We start from the raw sequence: 25,073 nt of genomic DNA on the forward strand, positions 1-25,073 counted from the left end.
GTGTCAAACATGCGTCCCAGGGGCCAAATCTGGCCCCCCCCGCCACGCCAAAGGTTCCATTCCGGCCCTGCAGGATGAAAGTGCAAAAAAGAACCTGAACAGTCCAGGTTGTCCAAATCCTTTTGGTTCAGGTTCCACATACAGACCAATGTGATCTGCAGCAAAAATAACAACACAATAACGCAGAAATAATGACAACCACAAATGTTCTTTGTGAAAAATTATGTGGAAAAAATTGAAGTGAAGAAAATAACATTACTCTGTGGAAATATTTAGATTTACAAAACTATTCTTTCACAATAAAATGCAAATAAATACATAAATGAAAACAAAGATGAACAACCTGAAATGTGCAATTTGAACAATATTCTGCCTGTTCCTAAATGTTTGGTGCATTTATGGATCCACTGGGATCTGCAGTTGTGTTCATAATAACAGATGGAATATTGGAGAAACTGTTCAAATTTTAGTTCCAAACTCCAAAATTTGAACAATATTCTGCCTGTTCCCAAATGTTTATGGAACACTGTGTGTAAATGTACATGTAGAAATAATAAATCGAGGTATAATTTTGTTAAAATTGCACAAATTTTTCAAATGAAATTTCAGTTTTTTCAGGTTATTCACATTTTTTTTTTGTAAAATGTAAATATTTTCATAATTTAATTGGGGTTTTTTGTACTAAAACAAAAAGAAAACTTGGAGTTGTCATTATTTATAGGTTATTAAGTCATTATTTGACTGGTCTGGCCCGCTTCAGATCAAATTGGGCTGAATATGGAACTGAACCAGAATGAGTTTGACAGCCTGACGTAGAGCATGAACGGGCCTTTAGACGATCAGCGGACAGATTCCACTGTCTGCAGGATGAGCTCACTGTTGACAAAGACTAAAATATAAACATGGCTGCACTTCTAATTAAAACCCATCAGTCTCGTCGTGGTTGCTTTTTTAATCCTCAGTATGTGGAGCTGTGGGGGGTGTGTGAGGACCGTCCCCTTGACGTCCATGTGGTCTGCTGCAGACCCTGGTGGTATCTCAGTCCTGAGGCCAGAGCCCAGGCCATGTGTCTGGAGGTGTGTTTCATAGTCTGAGCGGCTCGGATGGCTCTGTCCAGAGACCGGTCCACGGAGTCCCGCCTCTCTGATGATGACGAGCGTCTCCACCTCCCCTCCCCATGACCTCTGACCTCTGAGGGAGCGCTCATGCTTTTGCTTGGAGACACAAAGAGTGGTGGTGGGTAGTAGAGCCTGTGGAAACATGGAGCTGTTACTGATGTTATCAGTGGTAAAGTGTCTCTAACAGTGAGAGCTAAGAATGTGGCGATACGATACAAATGACAATACTAGGATCATGATATGGTATATCACAATATATCATGATACTGTTAAAAAGGCTTTTTTTTTTTATTGTTTTTTTTTTTTTTTGAAAGATTATCTCCTGGAAGAATTGAATTACATCAGAAATCTGCACAAACACTAAATACATTTTTGTTTGATCACAACAGGATCTAATGTTATATCACAAATAGGGCTGTTAGAAGATATCGGTTCTGCAATATATCGCGATATTTCATTTCACAATACTTTATCGATATTAAAAACTACTGTATGGATATTTTTAGGTATTTATTCAAATGCAGATATTGCAGAGGTTCATAGTAGTTTTTTTGTTTTTGTTTTTGTTTATATTTTATGTTGTGACAATAGTTGTGAACTAATAGAATATGAACATTTGAACAGGATCTGAAACTGTAATGACTGTAAAACATGATCTAAGTTTTCACGGACGAATATTTTTGACATAACATTAGATCCTGTTGTGATCAAATAAAAATGTATTTAGTGCTTGTGTATGTTTCTGATGTAATTTAATTCTTCCAGGAGATAATCTTTCAAAAAAAGAAACAAAACCAATACAAAAATGCCTTTTTAACAATGTCATATCGTGATATATCGTATCGCCACATTCTTGCCAATACACAGCCCTAATCACAAAATATTCCTCTTTGAAAACTTAAATCATGTTTTATAGTCATTACAGTTTCAGATCCTGTTCAAATGTTCATATTCTATTAGTTCACAACTATTGTCACAACATAAAATATAAACAAAAAAAACCCCAAAAATGAACCTCTGCCAAATCGGCATTTGAATAAATACCTAAAAATATCAATACAGTACTTTTTAATATCGATATAATATTGTGAAATGAAATATCGCGATACATTGCAGAACCGATACTTTCTAACAGCCCCAGTGATAGGAGTCATATTTTCTTTCTAGATTCCAGTACAGAATGAAATGAAGGTCTGTTCAGTGTTTTTCAGTCTCTGCATTCATCAGTGTTTGAGCTGTGGAGGAAATGACCATAATAAGTGAAGTGTGTGTGTGTGCGTGTGTGTGTGTGTTACTTACAGCAGTGGTGGATACACTGGTGTGTTGTGCTGAGTCCAGTGTGTGTTTGCGTCAGGTCGACTGTTGGAGTTTCTGCGATAGTCTGTGAATGACACAGCAGGTCAAGAGCTCCGTTAAACACTCTGAATAATTAAACCGCGGCACTAATTTATGTTCTCAGGCTCAGACTGTGGAGGAGAGTCAGCTACTGACTCCAGTGATGTCACACACTGTGCTGTAAGTGCTTTACAATCTACACTACATGGACAAAAGTATGTGGACACGTTGAATTCAGGTGTTTCTTTTCTAACAGGGCTCTGGGATACAAAACAATAATGACTAATGTTATAATATAGTTTCATATTATGGGATACATATTATTGCTTTGGTTAGTTTCCTCAGAGATGGTTTTTACTTAATTTCTCTGAACATTGATTTTTTTTTTAAATCAATTTTAAATGTTCTTCCTCTAAATTTCTAAAATATTTCTCATGTTCTGACTGTAAATAATTTTCTACCACAACTAACCATCTACTTTAATCACATCTCACTGAGGAAGAAAACTCTCCCATTAAACTTTAAGGAAATATTGATATTTATAAACTATATGGACACAAATATTGGGAGCAGCTGTAGACACATCATGTCTACAGCTGTAAAATATCCTGTTCATGATGATTTGACATATAAATCTAAGTAAAAACCATCTCTGAGGCATTTTGGAAGCAAAGATAATTAATATAAGATAAAAAGATAACAAAACTAACCAATGAAATTCAGTTGCAAAGATGAGTGAAAAGGGTCTAACAGTGATGTTTAAACCTACAATTTTGGCAACAGGTTAAATGCAGTGAAACTAGTATTAGTATGAGTTCAGTGACTAAAGATTTATGGACCTTCAAGATTGTAAAAATGAAATTCCATTAAATGTTTAGTGTTTCAGACCTAATATCTTAAACCTGTAGTTCAGCCTTCTTAAAGGAGCCGCTGATCTGATGGTACTAGGGATGTGACGATATGAAAATTTCATATTATGGTTACTGTGACCAAAATTATGACGATTACCATTATTATCACGGTATTGTTGAAATTGTGCTCAAAATGTTCAAAAAGTACTGATGCACACTGAAATAATTTAACCAAGCTGTATTAAAAAAAAAAAACACAAAAAAACTAATAAAATAATTGGCACAATGTCCCTTCTGTTGCAGAAACATTCAAATATTAACCCTTAGAGGTCTGAGCCTATTTTGTCTGGGTTTTTTTTCAGTCCTTTTGATTTTGCCCTTATATACTATATAAACAAATGTTTCCTATACCCATGTTTGGGATCTGTTTTTTTTCAGCACAACTTCATTTATGTCAACTGCCTATTATTAAAAGGCCAGAAAACACACGCACACAAAAAAAGTATATAAAATCCGATTTGAAAAATGTATATACTTTATTGCATAAATAACACACAGATGCTTAACGAACCTTTTCAAAGACTTTGAAAGTGAATATTCGTTCCAAATATTAGGTATAGACAATTAAAATTGTAATAAATTAAAACTATACTCAAATATTTGACATAAAAGCAGATCTTTACGTTGGCGTTTTCTCCGGAAAAGTGCAGTAATCAAACACGGTTATCATGAGAATTAGAATTTAAATGGTAATACTAACCGTCTGCATTTTTACCGCAGTTTATCGTTATACCGGTAATCGTTAAATCCCTAGATGGTACTGACCTGGTCCAGGGCTGGTGAACGGTTCAGGGCGTCCACAGATCAGACAGTGATGAGGCGAGTGGTTCAGTACTGCAGCTCCAACAGACTCTGACGGAAAAGAAACACATCACTTATCCATTACAGATCAGACTCTGCTTTAAAGTGAACCTGTACTGGTCATGTTTATGGCATTAATTGTGTTTGGTGTTTTACTCACAAGCAAGAGAGGCACAAATTCAGTGAAAAATTCACCATAAATGCACCACACTGGACCTTTACATTATGTGAATTACAGGCAGGGGAAGAACCTATGGCAGCTGGGGGGGCAGCCATTACCGACCACAAGTGACGTCCATCATCATTGACTGATTGATTACCATCATTGATTCCGGGCAATGAGTGTAAGTAAACAAGCAGCAGTCAGTGAGTGAGATTGAGTTTAAGTACGTGTTTGCACTTGTTTGCAAGGTTCTAACAGTTTTGGATTTTTCATTATCGTTTAGTTTTATTTAGTTTTGACTTTTTTTCTCTAATTCAGTTAGTTTTAATTCCTTTTTAGAGCAGGTTTGCTAGTTTTTATTAGTTTTCGTTTTTTTTTCTAAATGCTTAGTTTTAGTTTAGTTTTAGTATTAATTGTAGTTTAGTGGTCTCTTTTCTCTCCTTCTCTGTTGTCGTATTCAAATAAATCCCAGACAGGACTCTGCTGCTTTCTCCCAACTTTAGTCTCCATGTTTCCGGGTAGAGTGGGGACCAGAAGACGACTGGAAACCACAAGTGAACACAAGTGACGGACCAAAAAGTGTCGTATGGTGACAGCACAGAAAATTGCTAGAGCAAAATAAAGAGATTTTAAATCAATCTGACATTGACAAAGACAAAAACGAAGGGAATTTTATCCATAATTTTTATACGTTAAAGTTACTTTTATAAGCACACAATACAGTTTCAGTTAGTTATTGTTTTTTTCTTTAATTGTAGTTTTTATTTATTTCAGTTAACGAAAATATTTTTACAATTCTAGTTTTCGTCATTTCGTTAGTTTTCGTTAACGATAATAAAATTGGTTGTTTGTGCATAATTGAAATTATTCTGTTCAAATGTCAACGCTGCCTCCACGGTTCCTGCTAGTGCTGCTCTGTATTCTCCATCTGGGTACAGATCTGCAAGCTCCCCCGGAAAACAGGCAGAATTATGTATGTAATGTACACAGGGGACGGACAGAACGCTCCGTCTGCATCCGTCTGCGTGTTTAACGTAAAGCATAAATGAGCCCTTAGTTGGAACTGGATCTGGGTTCTGTTTAAGTTAAACAGGCTGGGTGCAGTGCACAGCCGGGGGGGCTCTGTAGCCTGGCCAGCCGTCCGGTTTCCTCAGTGTATTCGACAATAACCAAACAGTCTGGAATTGGGCCAGTCGCAGTCCTGTGAAATATGCCTGATATATTTTATACTGGACCAGTCACAAGTCTGGGGGGGCGGGTGTTTCGCAATGCGTCATAAGCACAGACTTCTTTTTGTCATGAGTCAAAGTCAGTTCTAAGTCCACAAATCTCTTTATGACTGTTGTTTGTTTGTTTGATTCAAAAATAAGGACTGAATTGATTACACCCTGTTTTCTTAAGTTTTTCTAACAAAAGCGCCTTGTCCGTCTTGTCTGTGATTGCTTCACTCAGCACCTGTTAGTCCCGCCTTCATTTTTGGATTCAAGCCCTGCCATTCCAGACGGATTTCTCCTCCAGAAAGGCGGATGGCCGGTCACACTAGGTCAGTGGTTTCCATCCTTTTTTGGCTCATGACCCCATTTTTACATCACAAATTTCTGGTGACCCCAGAACTGAGACATGTTTTTGCTAAAAGTAATTTGTTTTTGATCATGTAATAGTTTGCTATACTATATTGCAAATAAATGTTAATTTTAGAGGACATCTGAATGAATGAATGAATGAATGAATGAATGAATAAATTTATTTTTGGTTTTACATCAGTCATTGTACTAGTACATCAATTGTAATAAACATAAAAACCAAAAAAGGAATAGGCTACAAGCAAAAGCTTATTTTTTTGCCTATCCTTTTCAACTAATACACTGCTTACGTCAACTTAAATGTGTACAGCATCGAGCATTCACACCATAATAACAAATTTAAAAAAAAAAAAAAAGTCAACAACAGAAACACATCTACCATCTCAATTCAATATTTCTGAATAATTTAAACTTAAAGTACTCTTTTTTTTTTTTTTAAACTTTGCCAAAGGAGTAGATAACTTAAATGCATTCCACAATTTTACACCCACAGTCCCAATTCATTTAGACTTCACATCTGCCCCCACTCTAATCCACTCACACATATCAAAATCTCTGAAATTCAAATTACTCGCTCTTAATTCCAAGAAACCACACCTGAACTTTGTAACAATACTATTTTCATCCTTCATGTTCCCTATACCTATTTAGAAACAATTCTTTATACCTCTTTTTAAATACATTTATGTTTATACTTTCCTTTATCTCCTGTTCTAGATTGTTCCACAAAGTCACTCCACAGCTTGTCATGTCATTTAGTCTATATAATGTATATTATTATGGACAGAGGCAGTAAATCCAGGTGTAGATTACTGCACAAAGGGAGAATTTGATTTTCCTTGGTCAGGATCTGTCCAGTCAGTCCAGCTGTGATTTACAAGGAGGACAATTAATACTGAACAAACAAGAACTGAAACTATGAATTATGAAAGAGCTGCAGCATCTGAAACTGACCACACTGAACATTTGACAGATAAACAGAACCACAGTGCTGCAGTTTCACACTCACAGTTTGTCTTTTATGGATTGGGATTGTCTCTGTCAACTCACCATAGATTTTTTTTTTAGTACGTTTTTCGAATTTTTTTTATCAAGTACTAGAAATTTCAGTCCCGGCCCCAAGGTTGAAAAACACTATATGGTACACTAGGTGCTCTGGCCGGCTGTGCTCGGTGCACAGCTGGGCTCTGTGTCCGGCTCCAACCAATGACAGCAGATTTCTGTGAGTAGGTCGTCTTGCAAAATTCTAATATTAACACGAGTCGTCTGGAAATGTCATTTGAAAATGAGCCGTAACAGTGTTTTTCAATCTTGGGGTCGGGACGCCATGTGGGGTTGCCTGTGACTCAAATGAAGTCACCTGAAATTTATAGTAATGGATAAAAATTAAGAAAAACTTACTAATAAAAAAAAAAAAAACATGTTGAGTTGACAGAGACAATCCCAGTCCATAACAGACATGACAAACTGTGGTTGTGAAACTGCAGCACTGTGGTTCTGTTTCTGTGTCAAATGTTCACTGTGGTCAGTTTCAGATGCTGCAGCTCTTTCATAATTCATAGTTTCAGTTCTTGTTTGTTCAGTATTAATTGTCCTCCTTGTAAATCACAGCTGGACTGACTGGACAGATCCTGACCAAGGAGAATTCAATTCTCCCTTTGTGCAGTAATCTACACCTGGATTTACTGCCTCTGTCCACAATAATAGACATTATATAGACTAAATGTCCTCTAAAATTAACATTTATTTGCAACATGGCATAGCAAACTATTACATGATCAAAAACAAATTAATTTTAGTAAAAAATGTCTTTGTTTTGGGGTCACCAGAAATGTGTGATGTTAAAATGGGGTCACGAGCCAAAAGAGGTTGGAAACCACTGGACTATAATGTAAGTTACCTGAGGGAACCACTAGTATTATCTGTGGTCTTTGGAAATAACTAGAAATGAATCCAGAGCTCTGTAAAGGTATGAATGGAAAGACACACGACAGCATCTTGTCTTCTTTGTAATTATTTATTCTTACGTTTGGTTTGTCCTGGTCCTGTCAAACACTGAGGACAAACAGGAGCTGTGCTTGGTCTGCCGTCGGGTTCATCTGCTGTTTGAGGTGGTCGTTGTGAGGGTGTCTGAGTAGATCTGGACACTCTGTGAGTGGACGTCTGTGGCTCTGAAACTGGGGGGAAAAAATGCACATTTTGCGTTGTTAATTAATAATGTGCCATTATTTAATGATTTTTAAATATTACATTCATTCTTAAAAATGCTGATTTATGGTTCCACATGTGTGTGAATACGATCAGACTTAAATCCACATGTTGAGTGTTTGGATTTAATGTACAGTAGATTTATCTTGGTTAGAAGTCAAAGTATTAGTTAACACAGTGAAGTACGTTCTGTTGGAGGACTTACTGCTGTTAGTCGGTGGTCTGTGTGCAGATCTGGATCTGGGCTGGATCGTTCGTCTCAGTGCTGAATTGTCCACGTCATCAGTCCGTCTCTCTGTGCTTCCTTTTCTGATTTCACTCCTTTGTTTCTCAGACCTGATGATGATGATGAAGATGAAGATGAGCAGAGCTAAACACATCAGTGAATTATTACCTTATTAGGTATAATTATTAGGTATTGTGATCACTTTGCTTTGTATGTTTGCGTGTGTGTGTGTTTGTTTGTTAGCAAGATAACTCAAAAAGTTATGGACAGATTTTCATAAAATTTTCAGGAAATGTTGATACTGGCACAAGGAAGAAATGATGAAATGTTGGTGGTGATCTGGGGGGGAGGGCAGATCTGTCTTGGCGGAGGTCTGCGCTCTCCGAGTGCTTTTCTTGTTTACATGTGTGATTCAGTGTACAACAGGACTTTGAACTAGTACTGGTATTGGAAACAGTACGTTCTGTTTTGTGGGAATTATTCTGATTATGATATGTGTATTAGTTATAATTATCATAGTTGTTCAGACTGGAGTCGAGATGCACAACCAAAAGAAAAGCCCACATTTCTACCCCCCACCCTTTTTTTTTTCTGTCAAACAACCTTAGGTACCATGAAAGGCGCTATAAGTCCAGGTTCATATTATTATTATTATGAACAGAGCAACATTCTAATAGTTTTGGATTTTTCATTATAGTTTAGTTTTATTTAGTTTTGACTCTTTTTCCTCTAATTCAATTTGTTCATATTCAAGTTCATATTTTTTTGTAAACATTTTCATGTAATTTAACTTTTTTTTTCACACTAAAACAAGAAGAATTTGGAGTTGACACTATTTCTATGTTATTATGACAGTATTTTACTGATCTGACCCACTGGTGATCATATTTGGTCTGTATGTGGAACCTGAACTAAAATGATTAATATCTTCAGTGTCATTTTTGCTTTTCACAAATTCATCCCACGTATGTTTGACAACTGTGACGTAGACAGTTTGACAGAACTACTGTCTTTTTCAGAATAAGGACCACAAACAGAGTATAATGAGTAGGGCTGTGTACCGGCAAGAATGTGGCGATACGATACAAATCACAATACTAGGTTCACAATACGATATATCACGATATTTGTTGTTGTTTTTAAATTGTACAACTTTTTACGTTTTTAATCTATTCTTGTATTTTACTGTTATTTTGGTTTTTATTTATTTTTCTGTACAGCGCTTTGGTCCACTGTGGTTGTTTTAAAGTGCTTTACAAATAAAGTCGGATTGGATTGGATATATCGTGATACTGTTACAAAACCAATTTTTTGTTTGTTTCTTTTTTAAAAATGATTATTTCCTTGAAGAGTTGAATTACATCAGAAATCTGTACAAATACTAAACACATTTTTATTTGATCCCAACAGGATCTAATGTTGTATCACAAAATGTTCCTGTGTTCAAACTTAAATTATATTTTACAGACATTACAGTTTCAGATTCTGTTCAAATGTTCAGATTCTATTAGTTCAGAACTAACATCAGAACAGGATTTGAGTTCAAACCCAACAAAGGAACGAACATTATTTAATAAAAGTGTTAAGTAATAATAAAGAAAATATAAACAAAAAAGAAAAACAAAAATGAACCTCCACAATACCTGCATCTGAATAAATACCTAAAAATATCGATACAGTACTTTTTAATATCGATACAGTATTGTGAAATGAAACATTGCGATATATTTTAGAACCGATATTTTCTAACAGCCCTAACACTGACACTGGTTTGGATCCCACTGACCTGGTGTGAGGTGCTGGTGTGTTTTGGGGAGCGTTGTGTTCAGCTGAAGCTGATCCTCCCACTGTGTTCTTCATATAACCTTCGAACCACTCCTTCAGTCTGTTCACTTCAGCCTGCAGACGCTGAGCCTCACTGAAAACACACACACACACACACACACACACACACACACACACCACAAAACTTTACATCTTATGGCACATCTGAACCATGGTATGTGGTCCTGAAAAGTCATAAGTCCTGATGTGAAGGGTGAAGTCCTGCACCGCAAAAGCATCCAAATGTATGTGTACACACACACACACACACACCGTGCACAAACACACAACATGCAGCCTCGTTACTCACGCATCATAACCTCCCTATCGCCCGCCTCTGGAATAAAATACATGAGAATCTGGAGTTAAAACGATACAGATGACACACGTGGTTCTGGTGGTGGACTCTGCAGGTCCTGGTCTGAGTGGGACCTGCTGGAAAACCCTGAGTGGTCTGGGTTTGGGTCTGAGGCCACATTCGGCTCAACAGTGGGGCGTAGACCTGGATGCAGGGGGGGTGGTCAACAGCTGCGTCCACACGTACGCTCACCTGTGTTTTGCCGTCTGACTGGAGCTCACAGCTCGGAGGCGATCGCCATGGTGACGCGGCGCAGCAGCGGAGGGGCTCAAGTGGGAGCTGTGGGCGGAGCCTGTGGAATCAGCGAAGTGGTCACTGTCGTTTTCAGACACAGAGGGCGCTGCAGAGAGACGCATAAACTGTTAAAGAACCTGGGCTCAGATGTAGTTTTAATATGAGAAGATACAAAACTAATGAGACTGAGCTTATGGAATCATGTCGTTGGTCACGCCAGTTCTTATTAGAGGTGTGTATCGGCAAGAATCTGGAGGTACGATACAAATCACAATACTAGAATCACAATATGATATATCACAATACTGTTAACAAGGCAATATTTCTAATTACACCAGAAATCTGCACAAACACTAAACAAATTTTTATTTGATCAGAACAGGATCTAAGGCTATATCACAAAACTTTCATATCTAAAAACTTCAGTCATGTTTCAGGGACATTACAGTTTAAGATCCTGCTCAAATGTTCATTTTCTATTAGTTGTGGATAAAATGAATAGTGGACAGTCCTTGAATCATCCAACATCATACATTATTTTTGTGCAAACCCAGCAGAGGAGCTAACATCCATCTCTCAGACAGAACAAAGTGCTTTTAGGATGATTGAAAGAACCATTATTTAACTAAACAGTGTTAAACTAGAAAAGCACCTGGAGAGCGCAGACCTCCGCCAAGGCAGATCAGTGTGGTTAATAAACCAGACGTGGTGAATAAAAGTGTCAGGCTGTAACATGTGAGTGAGTTCAGGAGCTGAATGCTGAAACTCCTGATAAAACATGGACTCACGGGGGTCGCTGTCCAGTCCAGACTCACTGCTTTCACTGTGGGTTCTGGGTGGATGCTGTGTGGAGGAGCAGCAGGAGGAGGAGGAGGAGGAGATGCGCCTCCTCTCTGCTCGGTCCGTCCTCGCCGGCTGAGGCCTGACAGGAGCGTCTCCTCCTTTGCGTCTGATGGGAGGTGACGGAGCGGGACGCAGAGCCGAGTCTGTGACCGTCTGAGGTTTGACCGAAACGCTGTCGCAACGGAAACACAGAGATGGAAAACACACAGGATTTAATTAAAACAGAGAAAAATCACAACGATAAAGGCCGTCAGGTGTTTGACTGCAGCCGGGTGGTGGTGGTGGTGGGGGTTATGGTGCAGTGACAGTGTTTGTACCTGTGTGGCGCCCTCTGGTGGAGTGGACTGGCAGCTGCAGGAGTCAGACGGCTGCTCTCGGAGCCAATGAAGCCGCTGTCGGTCTCCGGGGAAATGACACCGTCCTGTTACAGAACAGACGGTAGAAGTGTGTCGGCCTGAGTGATGGGTGTTGGAGCCAAAATACAGTTTTGTTTGTTTATTCCTCTTTATTTTGACCTTAATTTAACCCTTTCATGCATGAATTATGAGAATCTTAATATTTTTTCCTGACTGTTTTTATTCCTCTTTAGGCTTGAAAAAAAAACAATGTGATTGAATTTTTTTTATGAACGTAGTTTTTCATGGAGTTACAAAAATGTCCACTCAGCTGGACACCATGTGTTTAATTTTTGAAGCAAAGAAACATGTGTTTACTGTCATACTGTGTGAAAACTGACAAAAATAATTTTTTTTAAATGTTGCTAATCTGATGTTTTCTCACCTTTTAACATACTATAATAGTAGTTATTACAGACTCAAATAATATGCAAAAAACAAAACAACAACTTCTTGTTTAAAAAAAAACCCCCAAAAACTGTTAATTACAGTCTAATGACAATTAGCAATTGATTTACATTCAAATATGTTGCTACAGATCAGGTTTCTCAAGAACTGCAAAGTTACAGTAACAGTATGAATTGCAGTGTATTATGGGATGGTGCATAAGTGTCCACTGTGTTGGTTGATATTCAATTCAATTCAATTCAATTTTATTTGTGTAGCCCAATATCACAACAAGGTTATCTCAAAGGGCTTTACAGAGTCAGTTGGATGTAAACAACAACAGTCAAATAAACAGCAAGAAAATGAGTAATGTCCAGGGCATCCCCCGTCCTTAGACCCTCCTTCTTGGCAAGGAAAAACTCAAACCCCGTGGGAAAAGGGAGAAACCTCGGGAAGAACCACAGTGAAGGAGGGATCCACTCCCATGGACGGACGGGCTATAGATGCACCAGGACACACAAGAGAACAGCTGGAGAAGAAGTGTCCTCTGCAGTGACCGCTATGCATGAAAGGGTTAATAGTTGTTTAGTGGGTGTGGCTGTGATGATCGCCACATGTGCAGTTCATCATGGGTGTTGGTAGGTTCCATAGACCTGCTGTGTGAGGTGGGCGGGGCGTGTGTGAGGACCGCCCCAAACAATTTTCTGACCGTGAGACACAGAATAAATTTAGTTGGTCGGCGTTTTCACTGTTTTTTATGTTAAGGAGCCAATTTTGTTTATTTATAGAAAGTACGTGGAACAACGACTGTGACCTAAACTGAACACTTGGACTTGATATCAGTGAATAAATGGATCGGCATATCCAAAGACAAAGAAAACCAGCCGGACATTCATTCATGCACGCGTCAAAAAATACAACAGGTTGGACCCTTCCACACCATAACAAGGTTATTATCGTTAACAAAAACTAATAAAATGACGAAAACTAGAATTGTAAAAAACATTTTCGTTAACTGAAATACATAAAAACTATAATTAAAAGAAAAAACGAGAACTAACTGAAACTGTATTGTGTGCTTATAAAACTAACTAAAACGTATAAAAATTATGGATAAAATTCCCTTCGTTTTTGTCTTTTTCAATGTCGGATTGATATGAAAGCGATTTATTTTGCTCTAGCAATTTTATCTAGTGGCACCATATGATATTTAAGGGTCCGTCACTTGTGTTCACTTGTGGTTTCCAGTCGTCGTCTGGTCCCCACTCTACCTGGAAACATGGAGACTAAAGTTGGGAGAAAGCAGCAGAGTCCTGTCTGGGATTTATCTGAATACGACGACAGAGAAGAAGAGAAAAGAGACGACTGAACTACAACTAAACTAAGCATTTAGAAAAAAAATGAAAACTAACAAAAACTAGCAAACCTGCTCTAATTAAAACGAACTGAATTAGAGAAAAAAAGCCAAAACTAAATAAAACTAAACTAGAATGAAAAATCCAAAACTATTCGAAGCTTGCACCGTAGTAGTGGCTGAAGGTAAAGCCACTACAGGGGGTCACATGCAGCGGGTGCTTCTATGAAACTGGTCCGAAAAACAGGACACGGGGGCTAAACGTTCAAACCAGATGTAGACTAATGTTCTGAAGCAGGTTTGGAAGCACTTTGGGTCTGTTTTAAAAATAAATACTTACTGAGATAAAAGAGAAACTATTTTTCAGATAAAACACATTTTTAGATTAATTTACATTATAATTTATACAAAAATCTGCATGTAACACAGTCAAAAGGACACGAAAATTATCCGCTACTGTTTTTTTTTTACATCTTTTTTCATATGCTGATTTTGTTGCATTTTGATCATTGTCATTCTTTGTTTTACTGTACAAATAAAATCTAAAAACCCTCCTCCTGCTTTTCCCAGTCCTAAATGTTCGATCCACGTTAAGGTCTGACCTGACACATCACCGTCCGTCTGACGCTCGTGGTTTTGGATTTGTTGTCCCTCCTCCTCCTCTCTGAAGCAGTGATCTCCCCCAGGCTGCTCATGCTGCTGCTGTGGGAGCGACCCACCCCCACAGGAACACTGGGTAAACTGGACGGGTGTCTGGAGGGTCCAGGTGGAGGAGGACTGGACCTGCTGCCACGAACAGGACTGGGATCGGATTTACTGTCAGTGAAGAAGAACAGAATCAGCTCCAGCTTCTTTAAGTATCTGCAGCTTAGAAATGTTATCAAATCAAAACAATGTTCTGACTCGACTGAATTATTCCCCTTTAGACAAGATTATGATAAAAAAAAAGGGATTATTTCAGAGTTCTGTCATTTTTTTTTTTACCCTCTTTCATCGGAAAATTCACAAAACAAACAAAATGCCTGGAAAGAAGATCAGTGAATTGCTGTGAACAAACCTTCCTCTCTACAAAATAACTTAAATTGAAAAAAAAAGTTTGAAAAGATGGAAACGTTTCATCGATTTTGTCCAAAACTTAAATATTACACTTGAAGAAGAATAAGGATTTTTAGGGACCATGTAGTTACCATGCCTGGGAGTCTTTGTTTTTTTGTTTTTTATTTATTTTTTTTTAATTTTATCTGAACTTTTATCTTAAAATATTATGTAAATATTTTTTAAAGATATTTATTTATTTATTTATTTTTACATTCCATCCATTTTGTTAAGATAGTTCCTTAATTTAAAACTTGATATTTTATTTCACTGTACACAATGTACTTGTTGTAATAGATTACTTTTTTTTATAATGTAAAAGAGAAGCTATGTTGTTGATCTTATTTTGTATATTCTCTGTAAAACTAAAATAAAAAAGTATTGTGGGGAAAAAAAAAACAAAAACAAAACATTAGTTCCATCTCCAGTAAACCGTGCAGCTGTACTCACACGTCTGTTTCCAGAATGTGTTTAATATGTTACTGTTCAAGGTTTAGAGCAGGGGTGTCAAACTCCAGTATCCTGCATGTTTTAGATGTTTCCCTCTTCCATCACACCTGGAATCCATTCCATCATTATCAGGCTTCTGCAGAACTTGATGATGAGCTGATCATTAATTGAACCAGGTGTGCTGGGAGAGGGAACTATCTAAAACATGCAGGATACCGGCCCTCCAGGACTGGGGTTTGACACCCCTGGTTTCGAGGATAAAAACCCTCTCGTGTATTTTCTGCACACTCACCTGTTGGGAGTTCCTCTCTGTGGTTCTGCGTTTCCTGTTGTTCGTCTCAGTCCTGCGTTGTCCTCGTTTCTGGTCTGGATTCTGGCTCTTGAACCCGTAGATGCGGGCGCCGCCTCCAGCAGGAAGATGTTTGATCGTCTGGGAAGCTCTTCGAAGCTTTGACGCCTGAACACAAAGGCCGAACGTTTACAGGATCAGCACCAGACAGTACATCCAACAACTGAAGACATGCAGAATGAAGTCAGGCCAGAGGTTTTAGTTTATTTTTTTTAGTATTCAATTTTGACATCAGAATTTCAAAAAGCTGTTTCATTCCGTTATGTTGCTTGTCACAAAATGGCGGCTTCAGTGTTTAACCCATGAGGATCCAGTGTGAGTTTTGTGGCACTTCCCAGGTGAATTTTTCTCTCTATTTAACCTTTCCTAAGGGATTTATCGCCATTTATTATATTATCCTCTGAATTTTGCATTTTTCCAGTGAAAATCATCTATTTTCCTATTTTTAATTTACTGATCATGTAGATGTTCATAAAAGCGCAGAGTAAATTCAAAGGTTATTATATCAAAACAGAAAAAAAACTGAAGAAAAGGAGAATTTTTCTTTTTTTAAATTTATTTTCTATTAAAGTTTTCTTGAACTGTTACAGTGGAAAGGTGAAACACATATACGTTGTTGAGTATTCAACCTTGTGATGATGAATCATGTCCTTGATAAGGTTGGACGTTCAGAACACACTCATAATCTCTTTATTCAGTCAAAACTATTGAAAATCCATGATCTTGTAAAATATTATACAGCAATAATCTTATTTAAAGCATTCAACAAATTACTACCAAGTAATGTACAAAAAAACTTCACAATTAGGGAGAGTACTCATAATTTAAGAGGTTTGGGAGATTTGGCATTACCCAAATATGGGACCACTGGTAAATGTTTTTGTTTGTCTGAATGTGGAGTGAAACTGTGGAACAGTCTGGACATCCAACACAAGCAACGGCAAAATATCCACTGATTTAAACTATTACATAAACAGATGGTCTGGTCCCAGTATAAAGATGGAGGGTCTTAAAACTGATGTTCCATCACTATTCTGTCTTAAATGTTCATGTCATTTAGTTGCTCTGTGTTGTCCTTTACCGTCTGCTGTCGTTCTGACCATCGCTGGGATGCGCTGCCTTTTACCATTAGTGCTGTTGTAGATTTTTTTTTTCTTGCCATTATTGGTCTGTAATTATTGCTGTTCTTTACCACTTGTGCTATTGTAGTTTTTTGTTTTTACCATTGTTGGTCTGTAATTATTATAATGTAAGTTGACTGTTAACTGTTACCATGGTAACACCACCGGGAATGTACTTTGTTTCTATTTTTCACACACATTTTGGTTCTATGATGTAAATACTGCCACATGAGTTCATTCTAATTCGGTTTAGGCCTATTTTTGTTCTATTTTGTTCATTGTTCTGGTTTGAAGTCAAAGGACAGGAGTGAGGATTTAAAATGTTCTTATGTTCAGTTATTTGATGATGAGAATGGGGGTGGGATTAAATACGTTTTTCTTCTTCCCACTCCTTTTCGAGTACAGATGAATGATTTTTTTTTTTTAAATTTTGAATTTGCTTGTATTCTGTAAATGCTTGAAATAAACAAACGAATGAATGAATGAATGTCTGGTAGTAGCAGAAGTGGTGGTGGCGTCCTCTTGCTGCCTTCTATAATTGGTCCATTTTTCCCACTGGTTTTCAAACTGTGACTCTTGCGGTCTCAGTCTGTGTGTCAGTCTCTCCAGAACATAGACCTCCTCCACAGTGCACGCCCACTGGTCCATGGTCGGGGGTTTTAGTTTGGACCACAGTCTTGTGATGGACTTTTTATTTGCAGATAACAATATTTTAATTAGGTACTGATCCTAAGGTGGCTTTTTCAGTCAAATTTCTCATTATCTGAACATAAACCCAGTGTGTCCGTCCACTGTCACTGATCCAACTCCATGGGTTTGACTGGTGAATCAATGTTGGAGAAGATGATGGTGTTTCCATGGTAACTACGGAGCCTCTGAACGTCCAAATATGGTCATCTGATGACCATGAAAAGATGACAAACTGTATTTTACACCAATTATTGACATGTACTGATAGAATCAGTGGTTCACCGTTTAGATCAGTAGAGGACTTTGGTTGACAGTGGACGTTTGGGTCTTTATGGGTTAAAAATACAACCAGTGTTTCTGTAGATCTAACGGTAATGATTAGGTTTTTACTCACCGGTTTAACAGTGCGGTAAAGCCCGGCTCCACACGTCTGGGTTTGTTCAGAGGTTCAAAGAAAACAGATTTCAGAGTTTCTTCGCCGTCCTCGTCTCCGGCTGAAGTCGAGTCCTCCACCTCGGCTCCAGATCCTGGACCGGCTGTGAAGAGCAAAGGTGGACTCTGAGGAGAGAAACGTATGAAATATTATCTGAAATATGACATATGACCCGTGGCTTTGAATGGAGTGAAAGCATCGTGGAATCAGCTGCACAAATATTAACCCTTTCATGCATGAATTATGAGATTTTTTTCTGACTGTTTTTATTCCTCTTTAGGCATGAAAAAAACAATGTGAAATTTTTTTATGAACCTGTTTTTCATGAAGTTACAAAAATGTCCACTCAGCCGGACACCATGTGTTTCATTTTTGAAGTGACATACTGTGTGAAAACTATGAAATAAAAACATTTTTAATGCTGCTGGTCTGATATTCTCTCACATTTTAACATACTATAATACTAGCTATTAGGCCTGTAACGGTACACAAAATTTTCGGTTCGGTACGTTTTCGGTTTTGAAAGCCACGGTTCGGTTTTTTTCGGTTCGGTATGGGAAGAAAGAAAACCCCTCAAAATGTCTTTAATGCATTTATGAATTTTTGAACATTCTTCTACCAATTTTTGGAGCCAATAGAATATAGAAAAAGAGGAATAATATAATTCTGCTGCTATAAATCAAATAGAAAATAAAATATTACTAAATGTATTCTAAACATTAGTATTGCACTTTTCCCTGAAAGGAAGTTTTGAACAAACATCAAAAATCTAATCACATTTCTGTCAGTTCACATTCTGCTCTAAAATAACAAAAAAAAAAAAAAAAATTCCACATGAATTGCAACAAGAGAGCAAACTGGTATTCTGTGTAAACAAACTGAAGAGCAACACTGACAAATAAATTAACCTAATTATTATTTATTTTAGGACAGATAAACTGTTTAGGCCACTTTGTGTACTTGTGCGTGTGTGCGCGCGCGACTTGTCAAAAACACGGGGGGATTTCTGTTTGGGGGGGGGTTATACGTGGGGGTTCGGTCCATAACTAACGTAATGAGTAACGCTGGCATGAAACGAAAGTGAAACTTTACATCCTTTCAACTCCTTTACAACTTCCGGGTTCTTTTCCTCTATTATATACAGCGTGTGTGTGTGAGAGAGAGAGAGAGAGCTAGTCAGCTAGAAATACCGTAGTTCCTTGGGGCCAAACAACGTCTGTCTTATCACCGCCTCTTTCCTCGTTGTTGTCTTTCACCTGAACTGATCCAAACTGGACTGTAATGATGGTGGAGGGTCTTCAGTCTGTTCCCTTCAGGTTCACATCAGATTTTTGTTTTTTTAACCTTACAGAAGCAGCTATTTCATATTTCGAGTCGTTGTGCGCTAGTTCCATATGTCCGTGTGAAACTTGCGCGGATTTAAAGTTCCGCATCAAACGACGTCTTTCGTTCCTTTTTCTTTTTCTCATCATACTGTGCCGTTTCGGTATAGCTGTGTACCGAACCGAACAGGTGTGTACCGAAACGGTTCGGTTCGGTACGTGTACCGTTACAGGCCTACTAGCCATTACACACTCAGTTAATATGCAAAATAAACATGTTTTTGTTTTTTAAAACAAACTTAATTACAGTCTAATAACAATTAGCAATTGATTTATACTCAAATATGTTAGTGCAGATCAGGTTTATCAAGAACAGGAAAGTTACAGTAATGGGATGAATGTCAGTGTATGCATGAGTGTCCACTGTGTTAATTGATATGGAACTAAAACAACAAAACCCATGAAATAACAAGAGAACAGCTGAAGAATAACTGTCCACTGGAGTGACCAGTATGCATGAAAGGGTTAAATGTACAGTGGGGATTGAAACAGGTGTTATTATGTGCATTAAAGACATTCTGTTGTATCTGAACCCATTTGGAAAAAACCTGAACAATCAACAATTTAATATATTTTTTCAACAGTAAAAGAAAGGCTTAAACCATAACGTTAATTTTATTTTAGTCTATTTTTTTTTTTCTTACAATTAATAGTTATCACCACATAATTTTATATATATATATATATATATATATATATATATATATATATATATATATATCGTTAGCCTCATAATAATAGCCTAAGTCATATTTTTGCCCACATTGTGATTTCTGCATAAAATGAATCAGCAGTGTTAGGAGAGTAAAGTTATGCAGATTTCACAATTTGGCCAAAAATATGACTTATGCAATTATGCTATGAGGCTAATGATATGCTTCATTAAAGCCAGAGATTGTGTAATTGTTTCTCAAATGTAAGATATTTCCACATTTATTTATTTATTTATTTATTTAAAATAACTATCATTGTCTGTTGAGTCGTTGTTCTGCTCAGACACAAAGTGCTGCGTCCTGGGTCCTGTTTCAGACTCTGAAGTGCTTCCAGTTGAACATTTTCATAGAAATGCTGGTGTAGTCTCTTTTTTTGATGCAAACCTCTGTATGTAATGCTACTTGGAGAAATGACAGTTTGTTCTTGTCCGATCCATCTACCTGAAAATGTTCAACAGACATCCATCCCACTGCTCTGCCACTTTTCCCATGGGTGGATAAAAATATACACCTTTTCTAAACACTTTACAGCATTGAGTAAGGATTAAAAAACACTCTTAAAGGACTGATGTTTTTTTTTTTTTTTAAATGGAATTCTTCATTTTCAAACATTTCCCTGTGGTTTCCATAAACTGTAAATGCTCTGCTTGGATCTGAATTCTTCATTAATTCAACTCCACAGGTCCATCTTCAACCCTATTTAGTAAGTAAGTAATTTCTTCATCCATTTAACAAAACATGATGTATACGTACATACAGTTTGGATTTCTATATTAAACATGAGTGAAAAGGTGTATATTTTTAATATAATATTATAATATAGATCATATTTCTGAGTAATGACAGCAGAAAGGTCGTTTGGAGCGCTGGCCCTTTAAATGCACATGAGCCACTTCAGGCCCCGCCCCCTCCAGGTTATTGGCTGTGCTGCTCTGTCCTGTTCAACCAACAGCTGAACATTTGAGGTAATGGGCTCCAAGTTTGGACAGATTTTCAGTCTGGACTACAACCACTGCTGCTGATAAACAATTATGTCGAACTGGAGAAATGTTCGTCTGAAGTCTGGACCTGATATGTGCAAATGTGGAGACGGAACTAGTAATAAAACTTAACAAATTAAACAGGAATTCAAACAGGTGTAGAAATCCACTGGATTTTTGCCAGAATGAATATAAAGATAGCTTTGCAGCAGCTGGAGGGTTCAAATTTAAACTGTCTGAACTATTAGGATCCAAATACACAAAGAAATGAACCACAGACTAATAAAAGTGGGTTTAGACAAATATGAACCCTTAAAAGCCTTCTCTAAAGTGATCTGTGAAATGTTCAAACTCCTGTCGTCACTGTATCATAAACCCCAAATATGAATTTCTGTTATTACTGTTTTTGGAAATATACTTTAAAGATGATCTGGAACATGTAAAGACGATTGTGCTGCATTTCTTTTCAGGTTTTCAGGAGCTGATGTGGTAAAAATCAGAAGAGAACACAGTACCTGTAGCTCCTCCCCTTCAGAGACAGCAGGTGACGGTGTGGGCTGAGGAGGAGGTGTGGGCGGAGCCTCCTGGGTGGGCTGTGACTGCTCCACCTGCTCCTTCAGCTCGTCCATCTGGAGTCCAAACTGGAAGATCAGAGCCTCCAGGTCCCTGAAAGTCCACAGGAGACACATCAGAACCGCAGTGTAGACGCGTCACCGTAAATGTAAGACGGCGCCGTCGTTTGTTTCACCGTTCGGGGTCGAAGCGGCTGCTTTCTGCTCCGTGCTGCTGCAGGACTTTGTGCTCGTCCTTCGCCAACAGGTAGGATCTTTCTAAGGAGTCGAGGACCTGCAGGAGCTGAGAGAGACCCTGAAAGAGAGGAAAACTCCCATATGAAGATGAAGATGTGTTGATGACCTCCTCCAGGAGGTACTGTGATCACTTTGCTTTGTGTGTTTGTTTGTTTTCTTGAACACGCCAGTAACAGTAAATCTCAAAAACCACAATTAAATTTCGGTTAATGAATTTACCGCGTCAGACATCTTTATATTTTATACACCGGGTACTCTTTCCGCTTTGCTCTGACTTAAACTGCGTGCCCATGCGGAACACATGACCGCCGGTGTTTCTCCACCTTACTCCAATACTTCCGTAAAAACGGCTGTCCGGTTAAATCCGGGCTGCCCCAGAGGGGGGTCGCGTAATTTAAATTAACTCACCAGTTATGTTTCGGATGGAAGGACCAAACCAGGAGAAATGGAAGAACTCACCAAAGAGAAGGTCTGAGGTTTTAAAAAGTTAAAATAATAGTTTGGTTTATTGCTTCAGGCAAAAACAGGGAAAAGGTCAAAAAAAGGAAAGAAGTCAGTGATCATTTAGTCTAGCATCAAACACACTATTCGTCTCCCCCTTGTCTCATCTCGTCATCACATTTTATAGTCTTCAGTCACTTGGAAGACTTCCATATTTGGTTCATAATCTCAATGATTGGTCGAACACTTGTTGCTGGGTAAAACATGTCACAGCTTACGTCAATAACTCCACATTAGCTAATTCTAACAAAAAACACATTAGAAAGTTCACCTGAGTTAATCACACCTTGGTTTGACATTTGCACCAATGATTTAGCTAACACTGCAGAGTTAAACCACAAAGAGTTTCTGTAAGTATGTCTAGTTCTAACACTTGAGCAATTCTTGACCACAGAAAGTCCCTAAGTTCATAATCAAGATGAACTCAGCTCGCTTTTACCACAAAGCTGCAAGACAAGATCTTTTTCTGACCTTTTCTCTGAGTTCAGCACACATGAACCTGACCCGACACTGACTGTTCAGTACAAAGGAGGATGCATCTGCGAAAATAGAAGATTCTTCAAGCAAAACAACCTGCAACATTACTTTTTGTCTTCTCCATTTTGGTTCATGATGTATGATATTCACCTGACATTGTAGAGCAAAATTTAAAGTCACATTCAACTACCATTTAATACGATCCAAATCACAGTTTTTTAGCAACTTTACGGGAAAACTCTTCCACCCATCTTTCCCAAATCTTCCCCACAGATAGGCCTAGGCCCTGGGACCAACCCATTACATTTTGGACCAAGTAGGCCAAAGTTCAAGGTCACAAAATCTACAATTTTCCATCTGTCATCATTGAGCAATTTTCCAAAATTCATAAAAAATTCAAAACAACTCCGATTAGCCTCCAGTTTGATCCACCCGTAGCTTAGAACAATATCTTGTATCTGGCCCAAAATTGCCCACATCCACTGTGGGATGTGGACTCTGTGGACATTTACATTTATCAGTGTTAAATTGCACACTGTTCGGGGTGCTTGGCGGAGGTTTGCGTTCTCTGAACACTTGTTTTACTCTGTAGTTACAGGCTTAACCCTCTGGTATCTGGGTGAGCATATCCTGCACACTTGGCACCTCATGTTAAACAGCCGCGGAAAAAATTATTAGACCATCAAAAGTCATCAAAAACAAACCGTCACTAGGAAGTGGCTAAAAAAGGATGCACCAAAAATGGAGGACTGGACAGAGGTTATACATGACGTCTATAGGATGGAGAAGTGGATTTTCTCAGTCAGACTGGATTCAGACAAATTCACCAAGTATTGGAAAAACTGGGTTGATTTTATAACACTATTAAGAGCCGATTATACTTGATAAGAGTAACGTGCATATAGATCCATGTAAACCCTTGGCTCATGCTACACACTTTAAATGTTCAGTGTTCATCTTATACAGGGGAAAAGAATGGAATGTGAAATACACCTGTTATTTCCCTTTAACTATATTTTGGGTTGCTTTGTATATTTTTACTATTTCTGTCAATGCTCCCCTGTTTGAGTCTGTTTTATTTTATCTATTTTTTTTTTTTTTTTTTTTTACGTACATAGAAGTCATGTACACAATGTCAAATGCTAAGATGATGCTGACTGAAAAAAATAATAAAAAAAGATAATTACAAAAAAAGTCATCAAAAACAGTGGTTATGCAATCCAGTCCTAACTCCTGTATGTGTCATGTGACTAAAACAGACAGAAAAGAAAACATGGAATGAATAAAAGCACTGTTTTTGTCAGTACAGTAACATAGATACTGATGGAAGAACTGAAGTGATTTTGGTTTTTATCAAGAAAACATGTTAAATGGATAGATATCAGCTCTGACATTAAACTACTATGAGATACTTTTGTTGGTGTCATTATATTAGTCCAAACAAATGGACCTTTAGTTGGACCAGGCATTAAAATGAACAAGAAATTGAAGAAAACAAGGGGTGGTCTAATAATTTTTTCCACGACTGTAAAGGGTCATATTGTTTTTCACAGTTTGTTTTAGGTCACAGCCACTAAAATTAGCACATTATAAACAATAGAAAATTCCTACAATAACACCCTTCTCCCAAGTGAGTACAAAATGTGCATCGACACATTTTAGCATTTAACATTTGACCTAGCACAAAAAATGCATATTAACCAATGTTGGTGTAAATCACTGACCAGTGACAGGCTGCAAATATCAAGTAATCCAGTTTTTATGAAGTATATTGAAAAAAAGAAATAAGTTTTGTGTTTTTTTAAATTTAAAAATATGTTGTTTTTTTTACAAACATGGCATTGAAGGTGTAAAAAAAAATGACAGTTATCAAGTATTTGGTATTTTTGTTTATGGCTCAAGTTGATGAAATAGAAAAAAAAAGTTAAAAACTAACTATATGAAAAACATCTGGACGCTACCACTGTGCAGATTATACACTTTTGGTGGTTAGAAGGACCTCTGGGTGGAATACTGGAGGATTAAACCAACACTTTCATGTTTTACTAAAGTGTCATATTGTAGAGTTATCATAAATTAGAGAACACTGATGATCAGAGTTTATAAAAAGTGTAAAATGCTTCTCTCCGTTTCCTTGAGCCTCAGTAAAAAGCAAAGACTAAGCAGAGTTACATGGGATGAATTTTTCCAGAGTTTTGTCTTTCAGGTTTTGCTGAAGATTATTTTTTCAGGACTGTTTGTTTGTGCAGATTTTCACAAGAACTACTTCGCTGATTTTCTGGTTCTTTGGTTGGAGGGGTGCAGCATGGGCCAAGGAAGAACAGTAGTGTATA

General features: G+C 37.7%; 1 protein-coding gene across 2 annotated transcripts in view; it reads right to left on the reverse strand.

Annotated features, from left to right (window-relative positions):
• Window positions 1-751: 751 nt before the first annotated feature.
• Window positions 752-25,073, reverse strand: part of LOC115430148 (microtubule organization protein AKNA-like) — a 37,813-nt gene continuing 13,491 nt past the window's right edge. Inside the window, exons 8-21 of one of the 2 annotated variants that reach the window (XM_030150047.1) lie at window positions 21,702-21,820; window positions 21,469-21,619; window positions 17,840-18,003; window positions 15,578-15,742; window positions 14,343-14,556; window positions 11,922-12,025; window positions 11,550-11,776; window positions 10,720-10,867; window positions 10,132-10,263; window positions 8,328-8,455; window positions 7,939-8,088; window positions 4,130-4,216; window positions 2,418-2,499; window positions 752-1,250 (exon numbers count right to left, since the gene is read on the reverse strand). In XM_030150047.1, the coding sequence (XP_030005907.1) occupies window positions 959-1,250; window positions 2,418-2,499; window positions 4,130-4,216; window positions 7,939-8,088; window positions 8,328-8,455; window positions 10,132-10,263; window positions 10,720-10,867; window positions 11,550-11,776; window positions 11,922-12,025; window positions 14,343-14,556; window positions 15,578-15,742; window positions 17,840-18,003; window positions 21,469-21,619; window positions 21,702-21,820 (2,163 nt within the window). In that variant the 3' untranslated portion in view covers window positions 752-958. Of the gene's footprint in view, window positions 1,251-2,417; window positions 2,500-4,129; window positions 4,217-7,938; window positions 8,089-8,324; window positions 8,456-10,131; window positions 10,264-10,719; window positions 10,868-11,549; window positions 11,777-11,921; window positions 12,026-14,342; window positions 14,557-15,577; window positions 15,743-17,839; window positions 18,004-21,468; window positions 21,620-21,701; window positions 21,821-25,073 lie in introns of both variants that reach the window. The other variant, XM_030150046.1, reaches the window with a different exon arrangement.

This window comes from Sphaeramia orbicularis, chromosome 12, assembly GCF_902148855.1.
Source record: "Sphaeramia orbicularis chromosome 12, fSphaOr1.1, whole genome shotgun sequence".
Taxonomy (NCBI): domain Eukaryota; kingdom Metazoa; phylum Chordata; class Actinopteri; order Kurtiformes; family Apogonidae; genus Sphaeramia; species Sphaeramia orbicularis.